At 53.9% G+C, this 27,975-nt stretch overlaps 1 protein-coding gene and 1 long non-coding RNA gene across 2 annotated transcripts in view; one reads left to right on the forward strand and one right to left on the reverse strand.

The window, feature by feature from the left end:
• Positions 1–687: 687 nt before the first annotated feature.
• Positions 688–27,975, forward strand: part of TEKT5 (tektin 5) — a 35,216-nt gene continuing 7,928 nt past the window's right edge. The window contains exons 1-5 of the mRNA XM_032327402.1: positions 688–1,341; positions 4,079–4,162; positions 4,791–4,861; positions 8,805–8,948; positions 12,988–13,210. Of these exons, the coding sequence (XP_032183293.1) occupies positions 766–1,341; positions 4,079–4,162; positions 4,791–4,861; positions 8,805–8,948; positions 12,988–13,210 (1,098 nt within the window). The 5' untranslated portion in view covers positions 688–765. The remainder of the gene's footprint in view (positions 1,342–4,078; positions 4,163–4,790; positions 4,862–8,804; positions 8,949–12,987; positions 13,211–27,975) is intronic.
• On the reverse strand, positions 19,878–21,815 carry LOC116580750. Its single transcript, XR_004281768.1, has 3 exons — positions 21,553–21,815; positions 21,177–21,280; positions 19,878–20,702 (listed from the first exon to the last, which is right to left on the reverse strand). It is a non-coding gene; the product is annotated as an uncharacterized LOC116580750 (long non-coding RNA).

The raw sequence follows: 27,975 nt of genomic DNA on the forward strand, positions 1-27,975 counted from the left end.
GTGTTGAAGCCTGACTTGCGTACAGTAAACCCCCCCCCCCTTTTAGTGGACAGCTCTGTGGGTTTTGGCATCCATGTAGAGCTGTATAACCCCACCACAGTGAAGACAGAGGACACTACTCTCACGCCCCCCATGTTTTCCCATGCTCCTTTGCTCCTTTGTAGTCAGTCCACCTCCCTCTGCCCCTAGCCCCTGGCAGCCCTTTGTCTGTCTTCTGCCCACATGGGTCTGTCTTTCCAGAATGCCATCTAAGTGGAATCATACAGGATGTGGTCTTTTGAGTCTAACGACTTCTACTTGGCTTCGTCCATTCAAGATTCCTTTTTTCCTGCTGAGTAGTATTCAGCCCTCGGATGTCTTGGGGACAGAGAGGGAAGGAAGACAACTAACCTTGGCTGGGGCTCCCTGAGCTGACTGAGTCTACCAGAGCGGACTACGTTGCATTTTCCCCCAGGGGCAGAGTTAGGTGTGAAAGGCCGATTTGATTCTTAGGGAAAAGTAGATCAATGCCATTTCTTGCTCCCCCAATTCTGTGGCTGGAGAAACTCACCTTCACTTTGTCTTTTGGCATGGGTTTTAATCGGGACAATATGGCCCTACCTGGCCCAAAACAAGCCGGGGCCCCAATAAAGCCCTGCTCCTTCAGGCTTTATGACAACAGTGCCGAGTCATAGAGGTCCGGCCCATCCCTAAGAGAAGATCCTTCCCCGTCCTGCCATGCCTCGGCCCCTCAGAGTTTTGCCCAAGGGCAACTGATGGGGGAGGATGGAGTTTCTGGGAACCAGTCAGACGGCCAGTTACTGTGGCCCCAAGAAAGCCTGTGGCTTCAGTGCGCTGCCCCCGGCTGTGCCCGCCCCGGTGGTCCAGGAATGTTACCAGCCATATTACCTGCCTGGGTACCGCTACCTCAACTCATGGAGACCCAGCCTCTTTTACAAGATCTCCAACGCACAGACCTGCATGGATGAGGGGGCCACGAGCCGCAGCCCCCTGAGGCCGCCCACCATCCTGCCGGCACTCCGCTCCGCCCTCTTCTGCCGCTACACCCCCCATGACTGGGACAGGTCCAATGAGCTGCAGATGCGCGGGGCCGAGGCCTCTCGGCTGTGGGCCAGCCGGCTGACCGGCGACTCCATGCGGCTCATGCAGGACAAGGACCAGCTGACGCGCCAGATGCAGGAGGGGACCAGCCGGAACCTGGGCCAGAGGCTGTCGGACATCGGCTTCTGGAAGTCCGAGCTGGGCTACGAGCTGGAGAGGCTTCTGAAAGAGAACCACAGCTTGGACACGGTCAAGAGGCGGCTGGAGTGTGCTGCCGAGGAGCTCGACTGTCCCCTGCAGGTGAACTGGGGAAGGAGGGGGCATGGCAGCGGCCAGGAGGGCAGCCCTGGGCGCTCTGCTCCTCCCCAGTGAAGGTCAAGGCCCTGGGAACTTCGCATCATCTTCCGTTGTCAGTTCCTGCAGCCCAGGATTATCCCAGTCAGATCAGGTTTCCTCAGCCCGAATCGGTTTTCCTTTTCTCTTTGGGGTTGCATCCAAACTGCAGAGGTTTTGTCCAGACTTTCTGCACATGCCTGTGTGCGTGTGTGGGTGCATGCACGCGGGCTGCTGGGTAAAGGATAGACTTAGAAGAATTGCTGTATTTTTCTCCATGGCCCTTAACACCTGCTAACATGCTCTCTAACTTGCACATCTACTTAGTTATCATTTCGCTCCCTGATCTAGAATCTAAGTGCCGCAAGGGTGGGGATTTTTATCTACTGTCGCCAGCGTCTTCCAGACTGATCTGCAGCTGTGCTGGGCAGCCCGTCTGTGTCGGCCCTCCGGGAGCCGTGTCTATGCCGACCACCTGCCGTCCGGGCCGGTGTTCTGAATGTCTTCCCAGCCTAGCACAGTGCGTGGCACGCAGGAGGCTCTCAGTAAATGTTTGCTGAGTAGATGAGCCCGTATCTGAATGTGGACATTCTCAGCGCTCCTTGGTCTCCCATTGTATCCCGGATCAGTTAGGTTTGACTTTGGTGGCACGTAAGGGACCCCTGTTACGTGCAGCTCAGCCAAGGCTCAGCCAAGTCATGAGGAAAATTCCAGAAGGAAACAGAGCGGACGACTGCAGCCTTCACCCGATGCCGGAGGGGGGACCCAGGCGCCCGTCTTTCTGCTCTGCCGTCCTCAGCTTGTGGCTTTTGTCCTACTGCTCGTGGGGAGATTTCCTATCTCCTGTTGCAGGCTTCTACTTGCAAGGAACATTTTGATCTTCTCATTTGAGGCAGGAAGATAGGGGCCGGGCAAAGGGCCCCGTGTCCCCACTGTGTCAGGGTATGTCAGTTTCCTGGAAGGGCACATCCTGTGTTTCCATTCCTAGCCCATTGCTAAAACTCTCCCAGGCTCTGTGGCAGCAGAGGAGTCTGGGCGAGTGAGTGGTTTTCCTGGGGTCCCCGGAGTGGGCCTCGGGTATGGAACTGGCTTATCTGCCTTGCGCCATGGGAGCTGATCTGGGTCACACGGACCATGTTGGGCTGCCCCGCTGGAGCAGGTGGGGACTTGGGACCTCCTCCCTGGATGCCACCGGCAGCCGTCTCTGGGCCATGTCCCTGGTGTGGGGACATCTAGAGGAGAGGTCCCGCCTCCAGATCCCTCAGGAGACATGGCACGGGTTCCCCCCTACCCCATTATGGGGACTTCTGCTGTGTCCCTCGGCCCCCAGGTTTCTCCCCTGAGAGGAGAGTGGGCAGGGGGACCCGAGACAACACTCGAAACCTAGTGCAGTCCTCTCCTAGCCTTGATCCTCCAGCCTACCTGGGAAACCCGGCTCTGCCTGCTCGCTGGCGGCTTCTCTGGCCCCCAACGTGGCTTGGGGGGACCAGAGGTCTCTCTGCCCCCCTTCTTCCTGTCTGCAGGGCTGCCCCCCTTCTCCCTGCCCTCCCCACTCCTGCCCTCCTCCCACACATCTTCCAGCCCCCGGTGGGGGGGTGGGGGAGTTGGTATTTTGAATATTAAAACTGGATCTCCATGCTCCCTCACTAAAACCCCCCTCAGTGCACCCTGTTAACATCCAGATTTTCCTTGTCACCAGCTCCAGCTCCTGCACAGCCCAGGCCCCTCTCACGGCTCCAGCTTCCCCTTCTCCAGCTCCAGGGGTTTCCTGTCGGCTCCTCCTCCTCCTCTCTCTCAGGGCCTTTGCACCTGCTGTCCCTCTTCCTGGCACCTTGTTCCCATTCGTCTCTGCTGCTTCCGATAATTCAGGTCTTGGTCTCTCCCCTCCTTAGGGAGGTCCTTCTTGGCCAAGCCCCCACCAGTTGCTTCCCCCTTCACCTGCCTCACCCTTGCTCTTTGCACCCCTTTGCACCCAAGTCCTGCTCACAGTCAGAAACGATTGCTTCTCTTTGTGTGTTTATTTGTGTGTGTTCTCGCCTGTCTCTTAGATCCCCGTTAGCTCGGGGACCCTCTGATCAGTTGACTGTGGTATCCCTAGCACCCCTTCCAGCACCAAGATGGGGGCGCTCCCCTGCTGCTTTCTCCCTTCTGCTCTTTGTGCCGTCATCGGCCCGTGGCCTAATCACGTGCCTTTCTCAGCTTCTCGGTTCAGGAGCTCCCCTGAGCGGACACTTCTCCCTGTCCTCTGTTCCACGCTGCTCACGGGCCCCCTGACTGTTGCAAGGTGCATGGCTGTGTGACAGGGTCACCTGAGTCTCACGTGGCCCTGGGCACTTTTCGAAGCCCCACCCCCACTCCATTTACAGATCTTCAAAAAGGCGTTTTCACATATATTCATAAGAAATAATTCGTTGACCATATCTGGAGTGTTTCACACGTGTCCGGCCGACTTAATCCACGCAGCAAACCTCTGCAGTATGCCCCAGTATTCTACCCGTCGGCAGTCTTGGCATTCCGGGGTCCCCACGGAGGGGAAAGGGGAGGAGGAAGCCCACCCACGGGCACAGTGACGAGGCCACACGGGCGCCATCCAGGTTGCCTGGGGGATAAAGCCGATCCCAGCAAAGGTGGATGGGAGTCGCCTGCGGTCAGACTGTGCCTACAGGCGCAGGGAACACATGCTGTTCCCCACTGCTCCCTACAGGTGGCTCTGGAGTGTCTGTACCATCGAGAGAAAAGGATCGGGATCGACTTGGTCCATGACAATGTGGAGAAAAACCTTATCCGGGTAAGCGGCCTCCTGGGTCTGCCCAGCCCCCTGGGGGTGGTGGTGGTGAGGGGGGGGTGGCAGCTGGTCACAGAGGTTTCTGAGCTCCTCCCAGGAGCAGAAGCCACGTGTCACCCCATGCAGAGTCAGGGCTTGGAAAGCATTGTGGGGGGGGCTACACTACGTGGAGAACAGGGAGAAGGGAAGTCGTGGGACCCTCAGCATCTCACCGTCATAGGCATAATAACAGCAATAAGAGCCAGTGTTCATGGAGCGCCTAATGTATGTCACGCACTGTACCGTTTCACACCCGTTCTTGAATATAGCGATAACACAGTCTACAGATGAGCTCTTGGCACATAGTAGGGGAAGTGTACAATTTAGGAAGAAGGAAGAAAATAAGATGGAGAATGTGGAGCCCCCGCCGCTGACCCTTACCTGTCCGGCCTGGGGACAGGGGGTGGGGGTGGGGGTTGGGTGGAGATGAGGCAGGAGATGGACTCCCTCCCTGACGTTGCACAGGGCAGGGGCGGGGGGAGGAGGGGGTCAAGAGTGGGCGGTGAGAGGTAGGGGTAGGGTCACTCACCTGGGAGGCCAGGTGTGGTGACTTTCTAAGGAGCATGGCTCTTTTTGACCTTTTTCATTGCAGGAAGTAGATTTGCTAAAATGTTGCCAAGAACAGATGAGAAAACTAGCTCAAAGAATTGATATCCAGATGCGGTAAGAGCGGCTTCCTCTCCCCTTTCTCGGGGTCTGATTTGGGTCTCCCCAGTTTCCGGGGGGGCAAGCAGATGGGCTGTCCATCTCTTGGCGGTTCTTTCGGTCAGTGGTGTGCCAGCAAGTGCTAACAACCAGCTCTCTGGGGAGGAAAATGAAATCTTATTTGCAGCATCAGCCGAGGTCAATGGTGATCTTGTTTTCCCGGGGCACACCGGGGCACACCGTCAGTCTTTGTGACCCAGCCCTTCCCTGGCTATACTCGTTCGCACACAGGGCGTCCGCAAAAGCCATGGGCCTCACTGATTTTCCTCTGAGGCTGGGGCTTCCCCGTGGGAGTTCCGACCTTGGGGAGATGGCAGAGAACAGCTGACATCAGGCATCAAAGGGAGGGGCCAGCGCATCTCCAGAGAGGGGCTGGTGGATGCCTTGAGCCCAGAGTCTTCAAAAGCAATCAGCCTTTTGTTCTTGGAAGATGACCTAACCGGTATCAGGACAAGCCAGGAGGCTCCCTGCCTAATTAGAGGGAGGCCCGAGTTTTATGGGGCTTGAGGCCCCTAGCTAAGCCCTTGGCCCTCACGTCCCCTGGAGATAGCCTGCCCTCCAGAGGCTGGGGCTGGCCATGGCCTTTAGCTCTCCCAGGGCACGCTGCTCTGCGGGTTCTCCTCTTTTCCTCAGACCCAGAGAGCGAGAGGAGGGCTGATCACCTCGCCCCAGCTGCCCCTTCTAGCTGCACAGGGCCTGTGGGTAACCTGGAGGGGATGCTGTGGGGGGTCAGGCAGCTCGCAGATAGGCTTTGGCGGCTGGCCGTTCCCCGGGAGGAGCCGTCAGTCTCCTGCCCTCCCAACACCCACAGAGCAGCTCCTCACCTCCCCTGAGGACTGGGCCCAGGAACGGGATCACCCAGGGCCATGTTGAAAAGCTCCCTGAAGGTCTAAGGGTGAGGTCAAGGCCAGCCGCAGGGGTGGAGGTGTTGGAAGGGGCGCACATAGCAGTGGCGTGGGGACAGGTGAATTACTGAATGCAGTGGTGACTTGTGTCATGGGTGTGCCTCTGACCTGATTGCTGACAAGTCCACCTCCCACTTGGACTGTGTGCCTCCTGTCTGTCTATAAGTTAATTTGCTTAAAAAACAAAACAAAACAAAAAACTTTATATACTTGCATTTAAAAAAGAACATTTTAACAAAGGAAGTGCTTTGGGCGGGCCAGTGTCTTCACTGTGTTTTTCTTGCCCTTATTTTTATGATCACCTATTTTGGGCAAGAAAGAGAGGTTTTCCATTTGTGGTTGACACGGGGCTATGGCAGAATGTGGTGTGGGGGTGACGGAGGGCTGGGGTTTGGGAAGTAGGACAGTTTGGGCCACCAGAGTGAACAGAGTCCCAGATCAGAAATTGGGGAGCTGCACCCTGGAGGGGAAATCATCCCAAGATGGGACTGGGGCGGGCGGGGACCGCTCGGGCAACCCCGGCCATGAAGCAAGATGTGGGAGAGTAAGGAAAGACAGAAAGATGGAGAGGCACAGACACGGAGCAAGAGGAAAAGCAAGGGACATGGGGGACAGCCACCAAGGGGTGGAGGCAGCCAAGGCAGGGAGGGTGGGGGGAGAGAATGAGAGCAGGTGGACAGGCGTCCCTCCCCTTTGCCAGGACAGAGGCCGAGCCATGCTCAGTAGAGGCTCTTTGACCTTGGGCAGTGGCCCACTTGTCTGACAGTGCCCATCGTCTTGCAGGAAGCAGCTCCTGTTGCCAGGGCTCCCTGATGAACTTGGAACCGGCCACAGCCTCACTGGCAGAGCCTCAGTGTGCCCTTGCCCCCGTGGGGAAGCTCCACCGCTGACCCGGTCCGGTGGCCTCCCTGGCGCTAGGCTGTTGACTCATGGTTTTCTGGGTGAGGCCTCAGGCCTGCGTCTGGGCAGAGCTGTGTCCCTACCTCACCAGGAGCACCAGCAAAGCAGAAAATGCTGGGCAGAAGCCATAACAGGGCTTTTCCTCACAGGCCCACAGCGAGGCGAGCCTTGGCACTGGCTGGGCTTTATGTCATGGGCCAAGGAGGGGAGACAGGGGCTGCACCCTCTTTGTCCAGGCTCATTAACAAGGGCCAGGAAGCTGCACCAGCCAACCAGGGGTGCTGAGGCCCTGGGTCCGCTCTAATGCTCTGACCTGTTTCTTTTCTACAGTCTGTTCTTCATGGTCCAGTTCATTAGGCAGGACAGGCAGGACAGGACAGTTCAGAAGGCCCCAGGGGCCTCAGGATGGGTCCTCCTGTCCCAACATGACTCCCTGAGCATTCCCATAGGTGGGGGTCCACCACCAGGATCTACTTCTCTTGCTTCTGGCCTGTTTGAAATCCATCACCAACATCCAGTACTCATAGCAGAAAAAAAAAAAAAAAAAGTGGCAAAATGATGAACAGAGACAGGGGAGAGGGACAGAGAAAGAGACAGGAAGTCCCTAAGACAGAGAGAAACCAAGAAAGATGAGGCAGAAAGAGAGAAAGACACACACACACACACATCCTTGTGACATGTGCACCCTTCACTTTAGTTGGTGTGTCTGGACATCAGCTGGTGTAGCGAAGGTCCTTCCCTTCTTTATTCCCTGTCCCCTCGAAGCACTTCAAGATCACATTCCCAGTCGATGCTCATATATCTTTAACACTGACTAATCTTGTTTCAATCAAGACAGAGACAGGAAAGTTCAGGCTTGGAACCTTCTGGAGGCAACAGATTCTAGCTGGGATTCTGTTAGCGTTTAATTAGTATTTATGGGTGAGGTGACCTTTTAATGGAAGGTGCTACTGATGATCCTTTAGAGACCGCGATGTAGATTTTCCCTTTAAAATACTTATTTATATTTTAAAGGTGATTTTCAAAAAGTAGTAAGTAACTTACAGTGCCGGTACTTTGAGAATATGGCAGGAATCATGAAAGTGGTTCTCCAGGGTCTGGAGTTTGGCACATGGTGGCTTTTAAGTCTAAGCTTTCCAGCCAAGATTCCAGCCCTGCAGGCGCCAAGCACTGTCCCTGTCCACTGTCCTCTGCTCACCTCTGCTCTGCCCCGACTCCGCCCAGTCTCTGATTCCATCCATCCTGACTCTTCAATCCTTGGTTCCACCCAGCCCCTGACTCCGCCCAGTCCCTGATTCCACCTATCCCTGACTGGCCATTCCTGACTCTTCAATCCCTGGCTCCGCCCAGCCCCTGACTCCGCCCAGTCCCTGATTCCACCTATCCCTGACTGGCCATTCCTGACTCTTCAATCCCTGGCTCCGCCCAGCCCCTGACTCCGCCCAGTCCCTGATTCCACCTATCCCTGACTGGCCATTCCTGACTCTTCAATCCCTGGCTCCGCCCAGTCCCTGGCTCCGCCCAGCCCCTGATTCTGTCCAGTTCTTGACTCCGCCTAGCTCCTGACTGCATCCAATCCCCGACTCTGCCCAGGGCATGTTTCAGTACCAGGCTCTGTCCAAAATAGAATTCACGTCTTCTAAAGCTGGTCAGCCAAGTACAGCTGGAGGGCCAAATCTGGTCCCCCACCTTTTCTATAAAGATTTATTGGGACATAGCCACGCCCATTCACTTACATATTATCCAAGACTGTTTTCCTGCATAGTCAAGTAGTTGCAACAGAGACCCTATGACCCACAAAGCCCAAAGTATTTAGTATTTGACCCTTTATGATAAATGTTTGCCTACTCCTGTTTTGAATGACAACAAATCTGCTTGGATTGGGGGGAAGGGGAAGTGTGGGGAGGTCGTGGGTATGTAGTGGGGGCATCAAAGTGGGAAGAGGACAGAGAAACTACTGGGGGGTAGACAGAGCACCCTGGGGGGAGTCCAGAGACTTGGCTTTGAGCATGGCTCTGCCCCTCCCTCCTGCATGACCTTGTGCGAGGGACTCCGTGTAGTTGCACCATCACCAGGCAAATCCTTGCACCGCACAGGGATAACCGAGACGCTCAGCACGCTCTGGAGAGGGACCTCGAGGACAAAACCTCAGCCCAGTTTATTGACGAGAAGTGCTTTAACCTGAGGAACACGTCAGACTGCATCAGCTTCTTCCATGGCATGGAGAAAGTCGATGGCACGTGAGTACTGGGCTCTTGGTCCCCATCTCTGGCCAAGCCTGATGGGAGTGAGGGCTTGGGTCTGCTCCTGCCAAGGAGCCATGAAGCCATCACGCACCAGTCAAGTAAGAAACAAAGTGGCTGAGTGAGCGGTCCTCGGTTGCAAGCCACGGAATCCAATTCTAGCTAACTTAAGACAAGACGGAACTTACTGGAAGGCTGTGGGGGAGCCACAGACTTCAGGAGAAGGCTAGAGGGGAAGGTTCTGGCAGCTTGAATGAGCCAGGAAGTGGGAGCTAATCATCTATAGTGTCAGAGCACGGGTGTCTCTTCATTTTGCCCCATTTTGCCCAAGATGAAAATTCCAGCAAGAGGGTACAAGAGGTCGGCTAAGGGAGGGTCATGCAGCCACCGCCGTGGGGCCAAGGCAGGCCGGGCACCCGGATGGGCAATTCCACTAAACAAATCCACAACAGAATGACTGTAACCAGAAGGAGGAGGGATCCAAGCTCAGCTGGGAGAGCCAACGGGTGGCCATCAGAGCCCGTAGTGGTTTAAAAGTGGATGCTGGAGCCAGGCTGCCTGGCTTCCCGTTCAGCCTCTACACTCATGCTTGGGGCAAAGTACTTAATCTCTCTACACTCCCCGCCCCCCGCCCCGCCGCCTCGTCTGTACTGGAATAAAAATAGTGCCCACCTCCCAGAGTTGCTATGAGTATAAGGAGGTAGGCGTGTGGGGCGCAGAGCACAGAGCCTAGTGTGGGGGAATGACAGCAGCTGAGATGTGTTGAGTGCTTGCCGTGTGACCTCATTTGCTTGTCACAGCGGCTCCGAGGTGGGTGCCTTCTGTGTGCCTGGGTCTGTCATGGACATGTCCCTGTTTCTGGAATCTCAGGCAGAAGGAAGGCATGCTTTCCCAATCTGCAGGCAGTGCAGGGTCCCAATGAGGGCCGGACAGAACGGTGCTCTGGGCACAGGGAGAGGGTGGTATCTATCCTGGTCTCTTTTTCAAAAAAGTCGGTGGGGGGGTGCCTGGGTGGCTCAGTCAGTTATGTGTCTGCCTTCGGCTCAGAGCATGATCTCAGGGTCCCGGGATCGAGTTCGGCATCAGGGGGCAGGTCCCTGCTCAGCCCGGAACCTGCTAGTCCTTCTGCCTGCTGCTTCCCCTGCTTGTGCTCTCTCTTTCTCTCTCTCTCTGACAAATAAATAAAATCTAAAAAACCAAAAAACAAAAAAAACAAAAAAACACAAAAAAAAACAACCCAGAAAACTTTTAGCATAATGTAATTGTGCTTCGCACATAGTAGGTGTGCAGGAAGTGTTTGCTGAATAAACGAACGCATGGAAAGAGGAAAGGAGGGAGGGAAGAGAGAGAAGAAAGGAATTTCATGGTGATCTCCTTGGCCCGAGCCCAGGGCTGCCTCCAACTGGTGGGGCCCCTCCTCTTTCCTGACAAGGTGACACCCCGGGCCCCTGGCCACATAACCAGGACTTCGGGGGCCGCAGCTGCTCATCTGGAGTGGAAGTCTGGAGGGTTCCCTTCCCAAACGGATGCCTCCCTAAAAGCTTGCAGCCAGGGGGCTGGAGAGAGTCAGGACAGGCTGTCAAATTCCCCTGTCCAGGGGCTCGAGCTGGGGAGCAAGTGCTGGGGTGTGTGACTGATCGCTCACCAGACATGCTAGCCCAGGGCTCTGGACTGGGCATTTTCTTTTCTTTTCTTTCTTTTTTTTTTTTAAGATTTTATTTATTTATTTGACAGAAAGAAATCACAAGTAGGCAGAGAGGCAGGCAGAGAGAGAGGAGGAAGCAGGCTCCCTGCCGAGCAGAGAGCCTGATGTGAGGCTCGACCCAGGACCCCGAGATCATGACCCGAGTCGAAGGCAGCGGCTTAACCCACTGAGCCACCCAGGCACCCTGGGCATTTTCTTAAAGCAGGACCATGTCTAGGCAGGTGAAAGGAAACTTGGGAGACTGAACTTCAGGAGCTCTGCCCGCCCAAGTTCCCGCTGCCGTGGGTCAGCCGACGGTGTGACCCCTGGCGACAGCAGGTGCCCTTTACCTGATGCTGGCTGAGTGCTGCAGGCACCGCACTTTGCAAACAGCGTCTTGTGACTCCTAAACCCTTATTAAGTGCTCTCTGTTGCCAGATGCCAAGACAGGGTTTCACATTGAGTCCCTCAATAACCCTGGGGTGTCGACACCATTATTATCCCCATTTTACTATGGGGAGACTAAGGCTCAAGAGAGTTGAAGCGCCTGAACCAAGCTCACACAGCTGGTGGCAGAGCCATAGTCTGAGCCCATGCTGGACACGGAGCCTGTGTGTTTTATCTTGGCCCCTTCTTTAGAGGACACATGGCCCCCAAAGCACATCCCCCCTACGGAGGCACACCACTTTCCAGTGGACAAGCTGCCTCTGGCTCATTCCCCCAGCCCAGGGAGAGTGTGACAGAGCAGGTTCTTTCCTCTGGGGAGGACAGCTGTCTGCTCCAGGGGAGGTTGGGGCCTTAGAGGTTGCCGCTCCTGACCTTGACGGTGCCCTTTCAGCAGCAGGAGGCACACTCCTGAGTCAGGCACAATCTCTCTCTGCTGTCCTTGGTGCTTCCCCCTTCCTGGATGGATGGTGAGTAACTGTGTGACCTTGGCAAAGATGCTTCACCTCTCTGAGCCTCGAGTATTTGTTGGCTGAAAGATCTGATTCAGATCTTTCCTCTCCCATCTCCAGAAGCCCGAGACCCCCATTACTGCTTGATTTTTGAATTCCTGCCAAAGACAGACAAGCCAACCACATATGATGTGTTCTTTTTAAAAATTTCTAGTCACCATGCAATCTAAGTGTGCTTTAAAATGTCTGAAAAGAGACTTCTATTTCAGAAAACTGAATCCCTTTTTTTTTTTTTCCCCACTGCCTGAGAAGAAAGATGTTTTATTTAAGAACTGGAGATTTCCCAGCTAGAAGAGACCTTAAAAAGTTACCCAGGAACTGAAGCCAGCTCAGGGAAATGCATGTCCCTCCTTCTCAGAGGCTCCCCAGAGGAGAAGACCCCCCTACCTCAGGCCATACATCAATTGTGTGGTGCAAAGGGTTACACCCTCGGCCAGGAAGACCATCTTTCCATCTGGTTCCCACTGGGGTTCAACCAAGGCAAGGGGCGCCCATGGGAGGCGGACGGCAGGAGGAGGAGGTTGGGGGTTTCTTCTTGGCCCTCCTCTGGCCCTCAGTGGTGACGGTTTTGCACTTCTACTAATCCTGGAGCTCCTCAGCACCCTCCGATCCTTTTTCTTTCCTTTTAGGACCCTGACAAGCACATAAAGCCTGCACTCCATCAGCCCATCCTTCCCGGGCTAAAGTTCCTCCTAGCGCATATACCGTGTGTAAATATCTTCTTTCTTTGACGTCCGTCTTCCTCTGCCGGAAGCTTAGCCCGGTGAGGACAGGGCTGTTGATGTTCTTGGGCCTGGCTCGATCCCGATGCCTGGAACAATGCTTGGCATGTGGTAGGTGTTCAGAGAACATTCGTTGAATGAGGAATTCGGGGCCATTAGCCTGACCACGTGCTCATTTCTGAACTGAAGGGGCTCTGTGGCCAGCACAGAACCCCAGTGCCTGCTTCCCAGCCTGTCTCTGTGATTCTGGTGGTGGTAGTGAGAGAGCTTTTCAAAGGACCCATTTTCTCCCCTACAACTCACCAAGCACCCTTTGGAAGATTAGTGCTTGCCAGGATGCTGTTGCTTGCCCTATAAAATGGGGTGGGCGTTGGGTTAGCCCAGTGGTCCCCAGTGGGGGGCCGTTGTTCCCCGTCTCCCAGGGGACATTTGGCAATGTCTAGAGACATCTTTGGGTTGTCATGACTGGAGGGACGGTACTGCTGGCATCTAGCAGGCAGAGGGGCACTGCTCAACTTCCTTCAGGGTCCGGGGTGACCCCCCCAACAGAGAATGGTCCCGACCCAGATGTCAAGAGTGCCCAGGGTGAGACTCTGGATTGGGGATCCTCCAAGGCCTTCTTTCCACCGCCCGATTGCTGTCTTGTGTTAAGCTCATCCCTGTGCCTCCTGCAGGATCTCCGTGCCCGAGACCTGGGCCAAGTTCAGCAATGACAACATCAGGCACTCGCAGAACATGCGGGCCAACTCCATCCGGCTGCGCGAGGAGGCCGAGAACCTCTTCGAGATCTTGTCGGACCAGATGTGGAAGCAGTTTACCCAGACCAACCTGGCCTTTAGCGCCCGCATCTCCGAGGTGACGGACGCCAAGAATAAGCTGCAGACGCAGCTGGCGAAGGTAAGAAAGATGCGCGGGGGGGGGGGGGGGCTGCCGCCCGCTGGGCTGAGTCCTCACCCGCCTCCCGGCGGTCTTGGCTGGCCAAGCTGCCCACGCGCCCCTGATGCTGACCCGGTCCTACCATCCCAGATCCAGGAGCCTGTCCTCCTGGAAAGGGGAAGGACCCGTGGTGTCACAGGGGGAGTACAGCATCTGGGGTAGATCCTTCCCCGCTCCCCTGATGATGGAACTTGGAGCTCAGCATGGCTGTCAGCACAGTCCCCCAAGAGGCTGACGGCCCCCAGGGTCCTTCACTCCATACAAGGGCCTTGTGGTGGAATATGACCAGTGAATTTGGGTGCCATTATCAGAGCCCCAGGAAATGGGCCTGAGCAGCTCTCCGTCCACGTCAGCATCTTTGGAGATGGAATCCTTTTGACCTTTGAAGGCTTCCACAGCATGGGGGGGAAGGATTGCCTGATTGTGTCCCTATCTCCTGCTACTGCATATTCCCCGTCCTTTCTGCTGCTCCTATGCAAAGGCGATGTGCAGTCTCCCACCTTTGGGGGTGAGGGGGTCTCTCTGCATGGAACTTATCCTCCCTGCTCTGCCTCTGCTCAGTGAGCAAGCCCGATGCTTGCTGGCCACCAGGAATGAAAGGAGGGGCCATGCAAACAATCCCCAGGTCCCTGTCCTCAGAGGACTTGCATTCTGGTGGAGGCTTTGACGTGTGCACACAGGAAGGACTTAGGGATGATAGTCTGATGGGGGAATGGTGGCAGGGGACGAGCCTTGAACCTGCATTCAGAAAGCAGAGTTCTAGACACAAAGATATGCTATATATATGCGGGGGAGTTAGTGGGCTGCAAGCAAGGTTCAGTGGCAATTAGGGGCGATGAAAGCCTCCCTCGACATATGCCACCCTATAGCCTCAGGTATGGAGGGGGCCAAGGAGATGGAAGTTTCTAGGATGAGGGAAGACCAAGGAGATGCATCAGGGCTTCTCACAGGGACCTCACACCTGGTGGCATCAAGGGCAGGTCACCAGAGAGTTGAGCAGTCAAGGGATGGTGGGAAGGGTATTCCTGAGGGTGGCCAGTGCACAACGGACGTGTGTGGGATGGGGTGGGAGCAGGGGGCAGGCTCAGGTCATACAGGTCCTGGTAGGTCCTGGCGAAGAGTCTGGACTTTATGCTGAGAACCCAGAGACACTTAGAAGGGTTTTAATTGGAAGGCGTGCAGATCTACTCTCATCCTTAGGTGGCTTTCTTTCCCTCCTGGGTGGAACAGGGTTGCAGAGCTCCAGAGTGGACACAGGGAGAGTGGTTAAGAGGCTCTAGAAGGCGTCGGGTGAGAAGGACGGCTGGCTGGGCCACGGTGGTGGCGTCAGATGCAAGGGGAAAGGGAGAGATGTGAAACATCTCGAGAAGGCAGAGTTGGCAGATGGAGCTTCCCTCCCTCTTTTACTGAACATTTTCCTATGAATCTTCCCAAAATGGAGTTAAGAAACTTGTTCTGCAAAGGGCCAGGTTCCATTTTCAGCTCTGCAGGCCATTCGGCTTCTGTCAAAACAACTCAGTTCTGCTCATGTAGACGGCCGTAGACACACAGATGAGCACGGCTGTGTGCCAATAAAACTTTATGTACAAAAATCATCAGTGGGCCGGACGTGGGCCGCAGGTTGCAGTTTGCTGACTACAAATGCAGGTTTACATAGTTTATCATCGCTCCTTCCACACCATAGTGTGTGGTTGGGAGCACGGACAGAGCATGGCTGCCTGGGTGGGAATCCTGGCTCACCATCTCTGCAACCCTGGACAGTTTCCCTAACCTCTTGGTGCCTGAGTTTCCTCATCTGTAGAATGGGGATAATAATGGTTCTGACCTCAGGGATGCCAGAAGGATTATCTGAACCACAGCCCTCTGTCCAGAGTGAGCACTTTGTCGACGGTTATGATTTAATGGATTCGGTGGGTTTACTCGTCCGTGTCCCTCCAGGACATTGATCCTGATTCAGCTGCATAACCCCCCTGCTTCGTAGAGCGCCCGGCACATAGTCAACACCCCTTAAATCTCTGTTCAGTGAATGAGAGGAATCTACAATGTTGAGTTTCCTGTTGATATATATATTTTTAAAGATTTTATTTATTTATTGGACAGACAGAGATCACAAGTAGGCAGAGAGGCAGGCAGAGAGAGAGAGAGAGGAGGAAGCAGGCTCCCTGCAGAGCAGAGAGCCCGATGCGGGACTCGATCCCAGGACTCTGGGATCGTGACCTGAGCTGAAGGCCGAGGCTTAACCCACTGAGCCACCCAGGCGCCCCTCCTGTTGATTTTTTTTAAAGGAATTATCCGTGAATGAGTTAATGCTTTTAATTTCAAGCCTTTTCTCTCTTTCTTTTCTTTCCTTCCTTCCCTCCATCCATTCCTTCCTTCCTTCTGGGGAAAAAGAAATGTGCTCTTATTGTGGCAAAATAAGCAGAGCAAAAAAATGTACCATTGTCTTAGTCTGTTGTGGCTGCTGTAACAAAAATGCCATAGATTGGTGGCTTATAAACAATCGACATTTACCTCTTGTAAGCTAAGTATCAGGATGAAGCCATGGGCACATTCGGTGTCTGGGGCAGGCCCGTTTCTTGGTCATCAAGAAGACATGGTCTTCTCGCTGTGTCCTCACGTGGCACCGCAGGGAGGCAGCTCTCCGCAGTCTTTCTTATCCAGGCGCTAATCCCATTCAAAGTGAGCCTGCTGGGGACCTCATCCCAGCTCCAAGACCCCACCTCCTCTTACTGGTACAGCGCGGATTAGGTTTCAACATGAATTCTGGGAGGCACACACACATTCAGTGCAGAGCAGCCACTGCAAAGTGTGTATAGGTCACTAGTGTAAGGTACTTAACACTGTTGTGCAGCCGTCACCACGATCTGTCTCCAGAACGTTTCCCCATCTTCCCAAGCTGAAAAGAACTCCTGTGTTTAATTAACTCCATGCCCACTAAACCACTTCCCAGTCCCCTGTCCTCCTGGGAGCCGCCACCGTCCTCTCTGTCCCTTACGAACTGACCCCTGCGGGTCACACTTCCACAAGAGTGGGATCCTACACTAACTGTCCTTTTGTGACGGGCTGATTGCCCTGAGCGCAGTGTCTCCAAAGTTCCTCCATGTAGCAGGTCACGTCACAATGTCCTTCCTTTGCAAGGCCGGACAGTATTGTATCAGATATGGGTGCTGTGTGTTCCTTCCTCCCCAGGGGGAACGTGGGATGGCTTTTTGGTTATTGTGCAGTCATTTTCTCTCTCTCTCTCTTAAAGATTGTATTTATTTGAGAGAGGGAGAGGGAGAAGCAGGCTCCCCACTGAGCGTAGAGCTGATACAGGGCTCCATCCCAGGACCCTGAGATCATGACCTGAGCCGCACCGTCAGACGCTTAACCGACTGAGCCACCTGGGCGCCCCAGAGGGAGAGCGAGCATTTTCTCTTGAGGCATTTCATATTGTGGATCAAACGCAGTGCCTTGTTACGTTTCGTGGCACGAGATCAGAGGCCTGGAGATGATTCGGGAAGCTCCTTTGGTAGGTCTCAGCAGCTGGGTTTTTCATCCATGAAACAGGGAATGAGAACTAATCCATGACGTTACTTAGAGTTGATAAATGCTTGTGTTTTTGCGGCATCCTTAGCGCAGTGCTTGGCGAATGGTAAACATTTAAGAAAATGTAACTGAGCATTCATATTCTTATCAATAAGGAGAAAAAGGGGGGCGCCTGGGTGGCTCAGTAGGTTAAGCCTCTGCCTTCGGCTCAGGTGGTGGTCTCAGGGTCCTGGGATTGAGCCCTACATCGGGCTCTCTGCTCAGTAGGGAGCATGCTTCCTCCTCTCTCTCTGCCTGCCTCTCTGCCTACATGTAATCTCTGTCTGTCAAATAAATAAACAAAATCTTTAAAAAAAAAAAATAAGGAGAAAAAGGATCTTTTGGGTGGTGATGGGGAGCAAAGCCCTTTTTCCCTGAATTTCTCCAGGGAAGCTTGGAATTATTACTAACCGTCTCATTGCTGCTGATGAGAGAGTCTTTGCAACTGTGTGGGTTTTTATCAATATTCATTATCTAATGACCAGCTGCCTTGCAAATAAGCCAGCATCCATTTGAAACACCCAAACCCCAGCCCAACACCAGTGACCACACTCCCTGAGGGAGGACTTGTCTTCTGATTGGTGATGACGCCACATCATGTTTTTCTAAGACAATAAGAGAAGTCCATGGAATGAAAATAAATATATAACAACCCTTTCACCTTTCCATGGTTTGCGTCAGCCTGAAGAATTGGAAATGCTCCCTTTAAAAATGTTAACTGTTAGTTGTTGAGCTCAGCCTCATTCCCCTTGGCAAGAAGCATTCCTGGAGGATTCTAGGCCTCCGTCCTCACCTGTGCTGCAAAGGAAGTGTTGTCCAGATGGTCATACAAATCCTTTTTGAAAGGCCGGGTCTACACAGTTCCCCATGCAGACTTCGAATCCGGCAGGGGTTTGGAGGTACACAGAAAGCCTTAGATGTTCACTGTGATCCTCAGGCTCCATCTGCAAGGCCACACCCGAAACCCTGGAACTTGGCTTGGACCTTGTCCATGCCCTTGATCCTTGTACTCTGGAGCCTGGGGTGTGTCCCGGTCACATTGACCTCTGCTAGAGGAGAGGCTGGTGACTTCTCTGGGCTCAAGCCATTGATGGCCTGAGAGCAGGCTGCTGTCTTTGAGAACCAGTGCCTCCTGAGAGCTTCCCGCCTCTCCTCTCCCCCACAGGACTCCAGAACTGCAGAAGTCCCCACCTGTAACCAGTGACCCGGTTGAATGAGCCTTGTAGGGGGTGGACTCTTAAGGTGGGGGAAAGGCGTGAAGGGGGAGGTAAGGGGACACCACTACAGAGTAGTGTTTCTCCTGAAGTGTGGGAGCCAGGCCCCGGCCAAGGCAAGTGACAGTGGGTGGATCGCAAGGAAGAAATTGTGTCTGCCTTCAGTCCTGTTTCAGTCCTTGAAATGATCTCAAGGGGAAGCCCTGTTCACAGGCTAGAATACCTTCTTCTCCTCTTTTCAACAGAGAGTGCCAGCCTCGGGCTAAGAACTTGGGACAGCCGGCAGCATCTAGCCAGAGTTTAAATAACACGGTTTTACATGCATCTCATTTCACGGTTTTTTTTTTACGGTTGTTTGCACTTAAGGCCAATGATGCACATTTTCCACCAATCAGAGCGATAACGAAGTTCTGCGTGTAGGGCAGAATCGGCTTTGACAGACATCTGGGTGAGCGGCTGTCTGCTTCCCTTCTCTCTCCTCCCCGCTTCCAGACTCGGAGTATTGGGGGAACCAAATCCTTCCAAAAGGCAAACCTCAGGCATCCGGTCTAATCTGAGCTGCCCACTTGCATTTTGTTTCCAAGCTTCCAAGCCGAGCCGGGTCATCCCTCCTGCGATGCATCGGGCCAGCTTACCCCATCACCTGGGTCGGCCCCGAATGTGGCAAAGCAGACGCCCCTCTGGGGTTTCTGCCACCCCTCGGTCATGTGAGCTCTTGAGTCCAAATCCCGTTTTCCCAGCTTGGACGTGAATGTGGTTGTTGCAAACGAGGATACCAGGAGCTGGGGGTGGGCAGGGAGGAGATGCGGTCAGGATAAGCCCGAAGCACAGCCTCAGTCAGGCTGTCTGAGAGACAAGTTGGATTCTCGACTTCCTCTCAGCTGCTCTCTCCTTGCACGTGGTGTGGACTTTCTTGTAGTTAGAGGCAGCAAACAGGAGCCAGGTTTCCCCTGAGGACTTCCACCCTGCCTCCTGCTGCACCATTTTCCTCTGTGACTCTGGCTTCCAGATGCTTCTAGATGCTTCCACTGGCTTCCAGGGGCTCTGACTTCCAGGTGCTCAATCCCAGACATCAGGGCCCACTTGGACGCCTCTCTTCCTCTCCCACACCCTAAGTCGGCTCCATCAGTAAATCCGGTCGGTTCTACTTTCAGAATCTCATTGCTCCCCACTGCTGCTTCTGCCTCCACCCTGGCTGGGCGTCCACCATCTCTTGCCTGGATTACCGCTGTGGCCTCCCTGCTGCTCTGTTTGCTTTTGATAGTACCCATGAATTTGCTGGCAGCTAGATAAGAGGGCATTTGATTTACAGGGAACAAAAGCTCAACTGCTTTAGATCCTTCTGAAAGCCTTGAGAGCTTGGCCCAAAGGTGCAGGTGACGAGGTCTCTCTGGGTAGCACCAGCCCATGTCCCTGGGTCCCCCATCTTTACCTGGACTGGTCCTGTTTGCACCATTGCTGTCTGGAGAACTCAGCAAAGTTCCTCACCTTTGCAAACCCAGCGCCTCACGAAATGCACGGTGCACCAGGCATCACGTAAATGCTGGCTGCATGGTTTAAATCCAAAGAAAAACACCAGTAGTCAGTGGGCTGAACTTGGCCTGCCTATTCTCTGGCCCCTCACATTTTCCTCTGAACAGCTTTATTTATCCTTGGCATGTCATTAGGTGCCTGTTTTCCAAGTGTACAATTTGAGAATTTTTTTTTTTAAGATTTTATTTATTTGCTTGACAGAGATCACAAGTAGGCAGAGAGGCAGGCAGAGAGAGAGGGGGAAGTAGGCTCCCCACCGAGCAGAGAGCCTGACATGGGGCTCGATCCCAGGACCCTGGGATTATGACCTGAGCCAAAGACAGAGGCTTTAACTCACTGAGCCACCCAGGTGCCCCAATTAGAGAAGTTTTGACAAATACATGTCATGAGGTACCTTCAATCAAGATAGTGAACAGATCAAAGGTTTCCTTGTGGCTCTTTCTCATCTCTTTCTCCACCCCCCACCCGTGCAGCCCGCCACAACCACCAACTGCTTTCTGTCCCTATAGAGGCGTTTACGTTGTCTAGACTCTTTTGTGAAGGGAGACATACCCGTATGCACTGGGTTCTTCCATTTGGTTTCTTTCACTCAGCGGAATCAAGAGTCCTGGTTTACTCACTGATGGGCAGTACGTGTTGTGTGGGTATAGTATTGTACTTATAAACCACTAGTATATGTCATATCCACACACCTGAAGTGGCTTATCCACTCACCTGCTCAAGGACCGGAGGGTTATTTCCAGTTTGGGCTGTCACCTTTAAAAGTGACATGTCCACATGTTTGTATGCACTCTTATAGAAGATTGTTTCATTTTGTTTTAATATTTTGGCCAAAAAAAAAAAAATGGAGATTTTACAGAAAAGTTCAGATTTCCAGAATCTCTAGAGAAATGGGTGGCTCCAGCAGTTCTGAGCTCAGGTTTCTATGGGGGGAGCAGCGGGCAGGAGCTGAATGGGCACCACGTTTCTTTGGACAGGGCCCGGGCCCTCCAGTTTGCCTGGGTCCCCAGCACCCCTGTCATGGAGCACCGCACTCGTTTGCATTCCTTGCCTAGGTTCCAGTAGGCTCGTGCATTAGACACGTTTTTCTCCATGCGTCGGAGGAAATGCAGGAAAGCAGATGTAGAAAGCAGTCGGGCCTGGGAAGAGTTTAACAGAACACAGAGGGACTGTGAGTTTTAGCCTTGAAAGCCTTCGCTTTGGGGTTTTGCTTTCCAAGTGGTCATTAACACCAGCAGAGCATCCTTTCCCTGGGAGGCGGCGCCAGGGCAGGAAGTCACAGTGTCTGAGGGGTAAGGGCCCAAAGCCCGCGATCTGAGCGCCCCAGCTCCTACTGCCAGCCTCTCTGTTTGTCCAGGGAGGTCTGGAACCTATTGTGGAGCGGGAAATACTTTCGTGCTTCACAAGCAGCCGGATCCCATCCAGCACCGGTACCCGCCGCCAAGCTACTGACGGCTCTTTCTAAAACTGGCCCAGCCCAGGGGAAGTGGAGCCCGCCCGCCTGCCCCTGTGGCCATGGGCAGTCTGGTGAGGGGGGTGGGCAGGGGCCAGGCCTTCTACATGGTTGCTGCTTGGCGAGAAAGTTCTCGAGAAAGCACTTTCTAAGTGCTCACCATCAGGCTTTCGGAGAGCGTCAAGACTGGAAGTGATGCTACTTTGCCCTTAACATCTTTCTATCTGGCAGCAAAGCATCGAGTCTGGGGCAGGCTTCATACCTCTAAAGACAAAAGAAAAGAACTTAGTGAGACTTACCTTTTTCCCCCCATTTTCTCTCTTGTTGTGGTTCCCTCTATTAATGGCGAGGGTGATTCCTTATCTACTTGTGGCAATAAAACAAAGATCCCCTTTTAAATACATGGGTCAAAGGCTGAAAAGGGAGTTGATTTGAAGAAAAATAGGAAATCATTGTCCCGCTGGTATGCGGGTATGGCAGGGTAATTCAGGGAAAGTCTCAGGGTGGCATGCGGTGGGTCTCTGCCTGATACTCACCTTTGTGCCAAAAGGACTAAAAGGCTCACCCGTGTCACGTGGGCATAGGTCTCCCTGCTGTACCTGGGCCACGTGGGCGGGCAGATCTGAGGGCAGGGTGTTGGGGAGATGGACTGCGTCACCAATTATCTGTCCGCCGTGACACCAAACAAATGGGAGAGAAACTGCTGGAATTTGGAAGAGCGAGCCAAGGTCCAGAGCTGGGAAGGTAGCCAGCAAACGCAGGAAGCTGGAGGGAGCGAACAGGAGATGGGGTAGGGAAGGGGAGAACCCCCAGTCGTTGCATCTGCTGTCTTGTCTCGGTCCAGATTCCCCTTGCATCCCCGGGTTCTTTGTCCCCCCACCAGTGAGACCCACGGTGCAGGGCAGATGGCTGCGTTCAATTCTGACTCTAGCACTTCTTGGCTGCGTGGCCGAGGCCAGCTTGCTTTACCTCTGTGCGCCTTGGTTTTCCCCCTCTGCAGAATGGGGGTAGTGACAGTGAGAGATATTTGTGAGAACAGCAACAGCTTCATGAATATCGGTTGTAAAGATGGTAAGAAACCGAGGTCTCATCTCCGAGCTGGAGTGGGGAGCAAGCAAGATGGCGGGAAGAAGAAGCGTGTCTGCAGTCGGAAGACCAGGGACGAATGTTGGCAGAACTGAGGGATCTCGGGGGAAAAACGAATTCCTCCGAACCTCCATGTCTTCATGCATAAGGCAGGAATAATCCTGCCGGCTGTGAGATCAGAGGGGAAGGTGCTGCTGAGCAGTTCTCGAACTCAGCTACACCCTGGGATCACCCAGATGCCTGGGTATCGCCTCTAGGAATTCTGATTTAAGTGCTTGAGGTGTGGCCTGGGCATCCAACCTTTTAAACTCCCTGATCCCAGAGGTTCTGAGTTCAGTGCTTCTCTGAGTGTGGTCCTTGGACCAACAGCCCCAGCATCACCCAGTAGCATGTTTGAAATGTAAATTGTTGGGCTCCATTCCAGCCCTTCTGAATCAGAAACTGCAGGGCCCATCGGTCTGCGTTTTGACAAGTCCTCCAGGTGTGTCTCCCAGGTGTAGGCATGCAACAAATGTTTAATTCCCTCTCTCCCTGAAACAGATACTCAGTTAGATCATCTTATGTCCTGGACTGTGATTGAGGATAAGACATGAAGGAGACAAGATCTCTGCCCTCAAGGGGGCTTATGTTCTAATGCGGGAGACTAGTTCGAAAAAAGAAACACAATGAAAAATTGCCATACGCGTTAAGGAGAAGCTCAAAGACCTGACCTAGTGGATTACCATGGATTTTCACACTGAGTCAAGTGTCCCCTCTAGCTGAGAGCCTCCACCAGTTTCTAAACTCCTCCAGGACTTGCAGGACCCCTGACCTCAGACGGCCTCTCAGCAGCTCGTGCTTGCATTGGCTGGCATTGTGTGAAGACAGCTGGCCACCTCTGGACAGCAATGACTGGGAGCTGGGCTAAGTCAACATCTAGCCTCCTCCTCACCTGGGGCGAATTTCCTCCTCGGTGGCATTTGCCAAAGTCTGGAGATGTTTTGATCGTCACAACTAGGGGGGCAGGGAGCTACTCTCAGATAGTGGGGAGAACCCAGGCCTGCTGCTTAATACCCCGCAAGGTGCAGAACACCCCCGCAACAACAAAGCGTCTGTCTCCAAGTGTCAGGGTGCCGAGTTTGGGACCATGTCCTGGAGGTTTCGCGACCTGAGTTTCTGGTGAGGGTGCCCGGAGCACTCCTGTCCCCTGTCTCCTTGCTTCTGGGCTTGGCTGCACTTGCAAACCTTCCACCATTTGACCAGCGAAAGGATTCCAAGCTGCCTTCTCCCTTCCTGAGCTGGGAAGACTCAGACACCCCATTGAGCCAGACACCTCCTTGGAAACCCCTTGGCTTCGCGCACTTTGGAAAACAATGAATTCGCAAGCTTGCACAAAGCACCCACAAGCCAAAGGCCGGCTGGAACGGCTAAATCCATTTTCCCCTCCACATCAAAAATTATTTCCTGGCCTCAGAAGCTTTCTCTGCTGTCACAAGACAAGACGCAGGCAGATAGTTTTACATGGCAAACAATCCCGCCAGACCCATCCCCCGCTCCCAAAGCGGTGGATTTCGGTTCCAGCCAGGAACATCGGCGCACTTTTCCGCCGAGTGCGACGTTGGTTTCGGGGGAGGCCGGCCTGGCAGTTGCCTTTCACACCTCATACATGGCCAGAGCCCATTTCCAGCGGGGGCCTCACCCTTTCCCCACACAGGGGGCTGGGGTGGGTGGGTGGCCGGGTGGGGTTGGCCCTCAGCAGGTCCCCTGCGAGGCTGACAGTGGCTGGTGGCAGCCATGGGACTGCAAGCAGAAGGAGAAAGAAAAGGTTCACCCTAAAGACCAAGCTGAGCCAGTGTTCTCAGTGCTCTTCTTGTGTTACATCCTCTTTCCCTCCTGCAGCCTTCTAGAAGGCGCCTCCTGATTTTAGGGGCTGGGCAGGCAGAGGTCTGTAAAATCTTGCCTCTCCTCACTTGGCACGCTCCCATCTGTTACCAGTGAATACCCGGTGACCTTGTCCCTTCCACGTCTCTCCCTCCCACCTTGCCTCTCCATCGCTCCCTGCCCCCCTGCTTCCCACCTTTGTCCCTACTGCCCATCCGCCCCCCCCCCAAACGGCAGCCAGAGAGATCTGCGTCAAACTACAACCCTGAGCCCATTCTCCCACCTTAAAACTGTAATGTGCGTGTGATCACCTGAGAGTTTTGTTAAACTGCAGGTTCCCTTGGTACGTCTGGGGCGGGACCTGAGACCCTGCATTTCTAATAACACACTCGGAGTCCAGGGATGCTGGTCCACAGGCTGCACTCCGAGTAGGAAGGCAGCAGAGAAGTTCTCCGAATGCCGGAGAACTCAGAGGAGCAGCAGCCTTGCATGACATGGGCTGGTTAGGGTAATCAGGACTTGACTGTGATGGGTTACAGCAAGGGTCTCCAACTTGCTGCCCCAGGGCTCATTTTTGTATGTAAAGTTTTACTGAAACACAGGATCCCTCCCCTACCTCTGTGCGTTTACATATTATCTGTGGCTCCTTTTGCACTGAAGTGCCCGCATGGTTGTGACGGTGACCCAGATGGCCCAGAAAGTCTGAAATATCTACCGCACAGACCCTTAGAGAAAAGTCTGTCCACTGTCCAGAGCATCTTTAAGATGGCCATGACCCAGGACCACCCCCTCCCCCACCCCAACCACCAACGTCTGGAGGGGGTTGACTTGAAGACTGAAACACAAAATCACGCACACCAGAATCATCCCTTTGCCTGACAGGTCTTGGGCTGGGTCCCAGGGATGTGGCTCCGGGCATGCAGGGAGACAGGCAATGGTTTGAGGGGTAGAGCGCATCGCCTGGTCCGGGAGACCATGCAGCACCCTAGCCAGTGAGGGGAGCATGGGCCCTGTTCCCCATGTAAGATCGCCCAAGCGGCCCAGGGCTCTGAATGGGGGTGTGGGTTCGCAGCTGGTTTGTGTTAGGGTTTGGATGGGAACCTGGGTCTCCTGACTTCCCGCCCAGGGCTCCTACCTCCAAGACAACCCGCATGGAGGCCCAGCGGCTGGGCATCTGCCTGGAGGGGGGTTGTTTAACAAAACAAATCTTGGTCATGGGGGCTGCTGGGAGGATGCGGGCTGCCATCTGTCTGGGGCTGGCTTCCTCTCCGAGCCACATTCCAGAGGCTGGGGAAGAGGACGTTCCTTCTCCCTTGCACAGGCCGCCTTGACCCCTTACATCCAAATAAGTGGGTTGATGGAGGTGAAGTCTGAGCCCTGGAGTGCATGTCTGAGGGAATTTACGTTGCCGGGGAAGGCAAATTCAGTCAGACGATTCTGTTTCCTATTGTCTTACAGTAAAAGGGGAAAAAAAAAAAAGACCAGTGATCCCAAAGGAAAAATCTAACAACTTGAACATTACAGGATGGGGGTTGGGGATGGAGCGGGAGTGCAGGACAGTCCCGTGGCGTGTGCCAGGGACTGGACTAAGCACGTCCCACTCATGATCTCATTAATGCTCACAAGCACCTTATGGGTGGGTTACTGTTTTGCTGGGACTCCCCCCAGATGCCCCAGTCTCCCAGCCTTGACTGGCAGGCAGCCGGCAGCAGCCGCTCCCAGAGCCCAGAGCTGGGGCCTGGGGAGCAGTGAGCCCTCCGCAGTCACCACCTCCTTCCCATCCAGCTTCTGGGCCCAAGCTGCCGAGGCTCCTCCCATGGGGTGACCCCCTGGGCCAATCCCGCAGCGACCCGCCCAGCCTCGTGTGAGCCAGGCTGCGCCCTGCCCCGGGAGCCTGGGAGCCTCTTTCCCCCTACTTCTTGGGCTCTGTGGGAGCAGAAAGGCTAACACCCCAGGGCCTGCGGGAGAGGGCATGCTTCTGGAGCTCAGGGCAGAACTCAGAGCTCAGGGGCCCGGGAGAGAGGAGAGAGGAAGAGAGAAGGCGAAAGAGAGACAGAGCGCTCTTCCTGGCCTAGGAAAGATGGGGAAGGGGCTTGATGACCTTTGTGTGGCTCTTTCCAGGGTGCATTTGTAGAAGAAATGCACACACGCGTGTGCACACACTTGCTCTGGGAGGTGCGGGTTGTGGCACCCGTGCTTTTCACGTGGCTCCAGAGATGTGCGTGTCTCCCAGCATCGCATGTGTGCCGGGCAGTGGAGGGGCTTGTCCCAGGCCGGCCACCAGTCGCCTGGCCTCTGCTCCGTGCAGTGCCAGTGATTACCGTCCCCATTTCACTGGAAAGGCTCAGAGAGCCTAGGACACTTGCTAAAGGTCAACCAGCTTGGGCTAGGCTTTAGACAGACTCAGGCAGGCCAGTGCCAAGCTCTGTCCTCTTTTTAACCCAACACCCCGTGGTGTGTGTTAGTCCATGGTGGGGGCAAGTGTTCTTTGAGCACCGACGAAAGCCCCCCACAAAGTGTCTGGCACCCAGTAAGTGCTATTCCAAGAGTTGGATGTTGTTTATTATTATTATTATTGTTATTATTGTTATTATTACTGTTATGTTCTGGTCGTTGATTGGTATAGGCGCTGGAGATTCAGCAGTGAGCAAAACAAATCTCCTTCTTCTCTTGGAGCTTACTTTCTGGTTGGGGGAGATGAGGAAGTTAATGAATAAAACACATAGTATGTCCGCTGGTGTAAGGACTCCAGAGAAAATTAAGCAGGGGTTTGGGCAGTTGGGAGCACTGGCCAGTTCGTGGGTTGCAGTTTTAAAGGAGATGGTCAGAGAAGGCCTTCTGGACATTCTAGCAACAACCTGAAGGAGGGGAAAGAATGAGCCACGTGGATGTCTGGGGAAGGAGCATCCAAGCAGAGGGGACTGTGCAAAGGCCCTGTGGTAGGCGTGTGTTGGGTTTGATGTGCGTGTGTGAATACACCATCTCTGGAAGCAGGTGGGTGGGTGAGTGGGTAGATGACTGCAAAATGAGGTGGGGGTGTTTGGGACACTCATTTTGTGTGTGTGTGTATGTGTGTATATGTATACACACACACACATGTACATGCACACACATGTATGCATATAACAGCTGCCTTGAGTCTGAGGGATCCTGAGCCTGAAGGGTATTCGGCTTGCCCAGACCTTCCCACCTTGGAAGGCTGCCTGTGCTCTGAGCTTCTTCCCTGCCTTCCTTCCTCCCTGGGGTCTGGATGTCCCCCCGGCCATGGTGGGAGGAGGGCACAGCTCTGGGCTGGGGCACTGCAATACCAGGTTTGCAAAGTTATTGGCATCAGATTCATCCCTTGATGAGGCAGCTACTCCTTCCCCAGACTCCTTTCTGGAAGCCCAAGCCTGCATGCACAGCTCAAAAACAAAACAAAACAAAACAAAACAAAACAAAAGCGAAAACATCTTCCACCTGCTTGGTCAGTATTGGGGATGAACTGAGTCCCTTTACCTTACTTGGAGCTTCCTGCCAGGAAAATCAGCTTTGATTTACAACACCAAGTCTCTGACTGTGGTCATTAACCCTGAGACTCTGAATGTTGGGGTGTCTCTGAATCACGTGCCCCAGTGGTTCTTGACCGTGGCTGCACTTTTGAATTACTCAGGGGGCTCCTGAAACCTCTTGATACCCAGACCCAGAACCCAGATACCCAGAAACCAGAACCTCTGGGGGAGGGACCCTGGCATCTGTATTTTTAAAAAACCCTCCTGGTAATTCTAACGTGCAGCCAAATTCAGGGCACCCAGGTGGTTCAGTCAGTGGCTCAGCCAACCCTTGATCTTAGCTGAGGTCTTAATCTTGGGGTCGTGAGTTCAAGCCCTGCATTGGGCTCCATGCTGGCTGTGAAGATTACTTAAAAAAAGAAAAAATAATAATAATTAACATGCAATTGAAGAAACGATACTCTTTCCTATCAGATGGTATCTTTTTCTTTAATTGGCTTTCTCCCATTAAAAAAAAAGAAG

The sequence above is a fragment of the Mustela erminea genome, chromosome 20 (genome assembly GCF_009829155.1).
Source record: "Mustela erminea isolate mMusErm1 chromosome 20, mMusErm1.Pri, whole genome shotgun sequence".
NCBI lineage: Eukaryota > Metazoa > Chordata > Mammalia > Carnivora > Mustelidae > Mustela > Mustela erminea.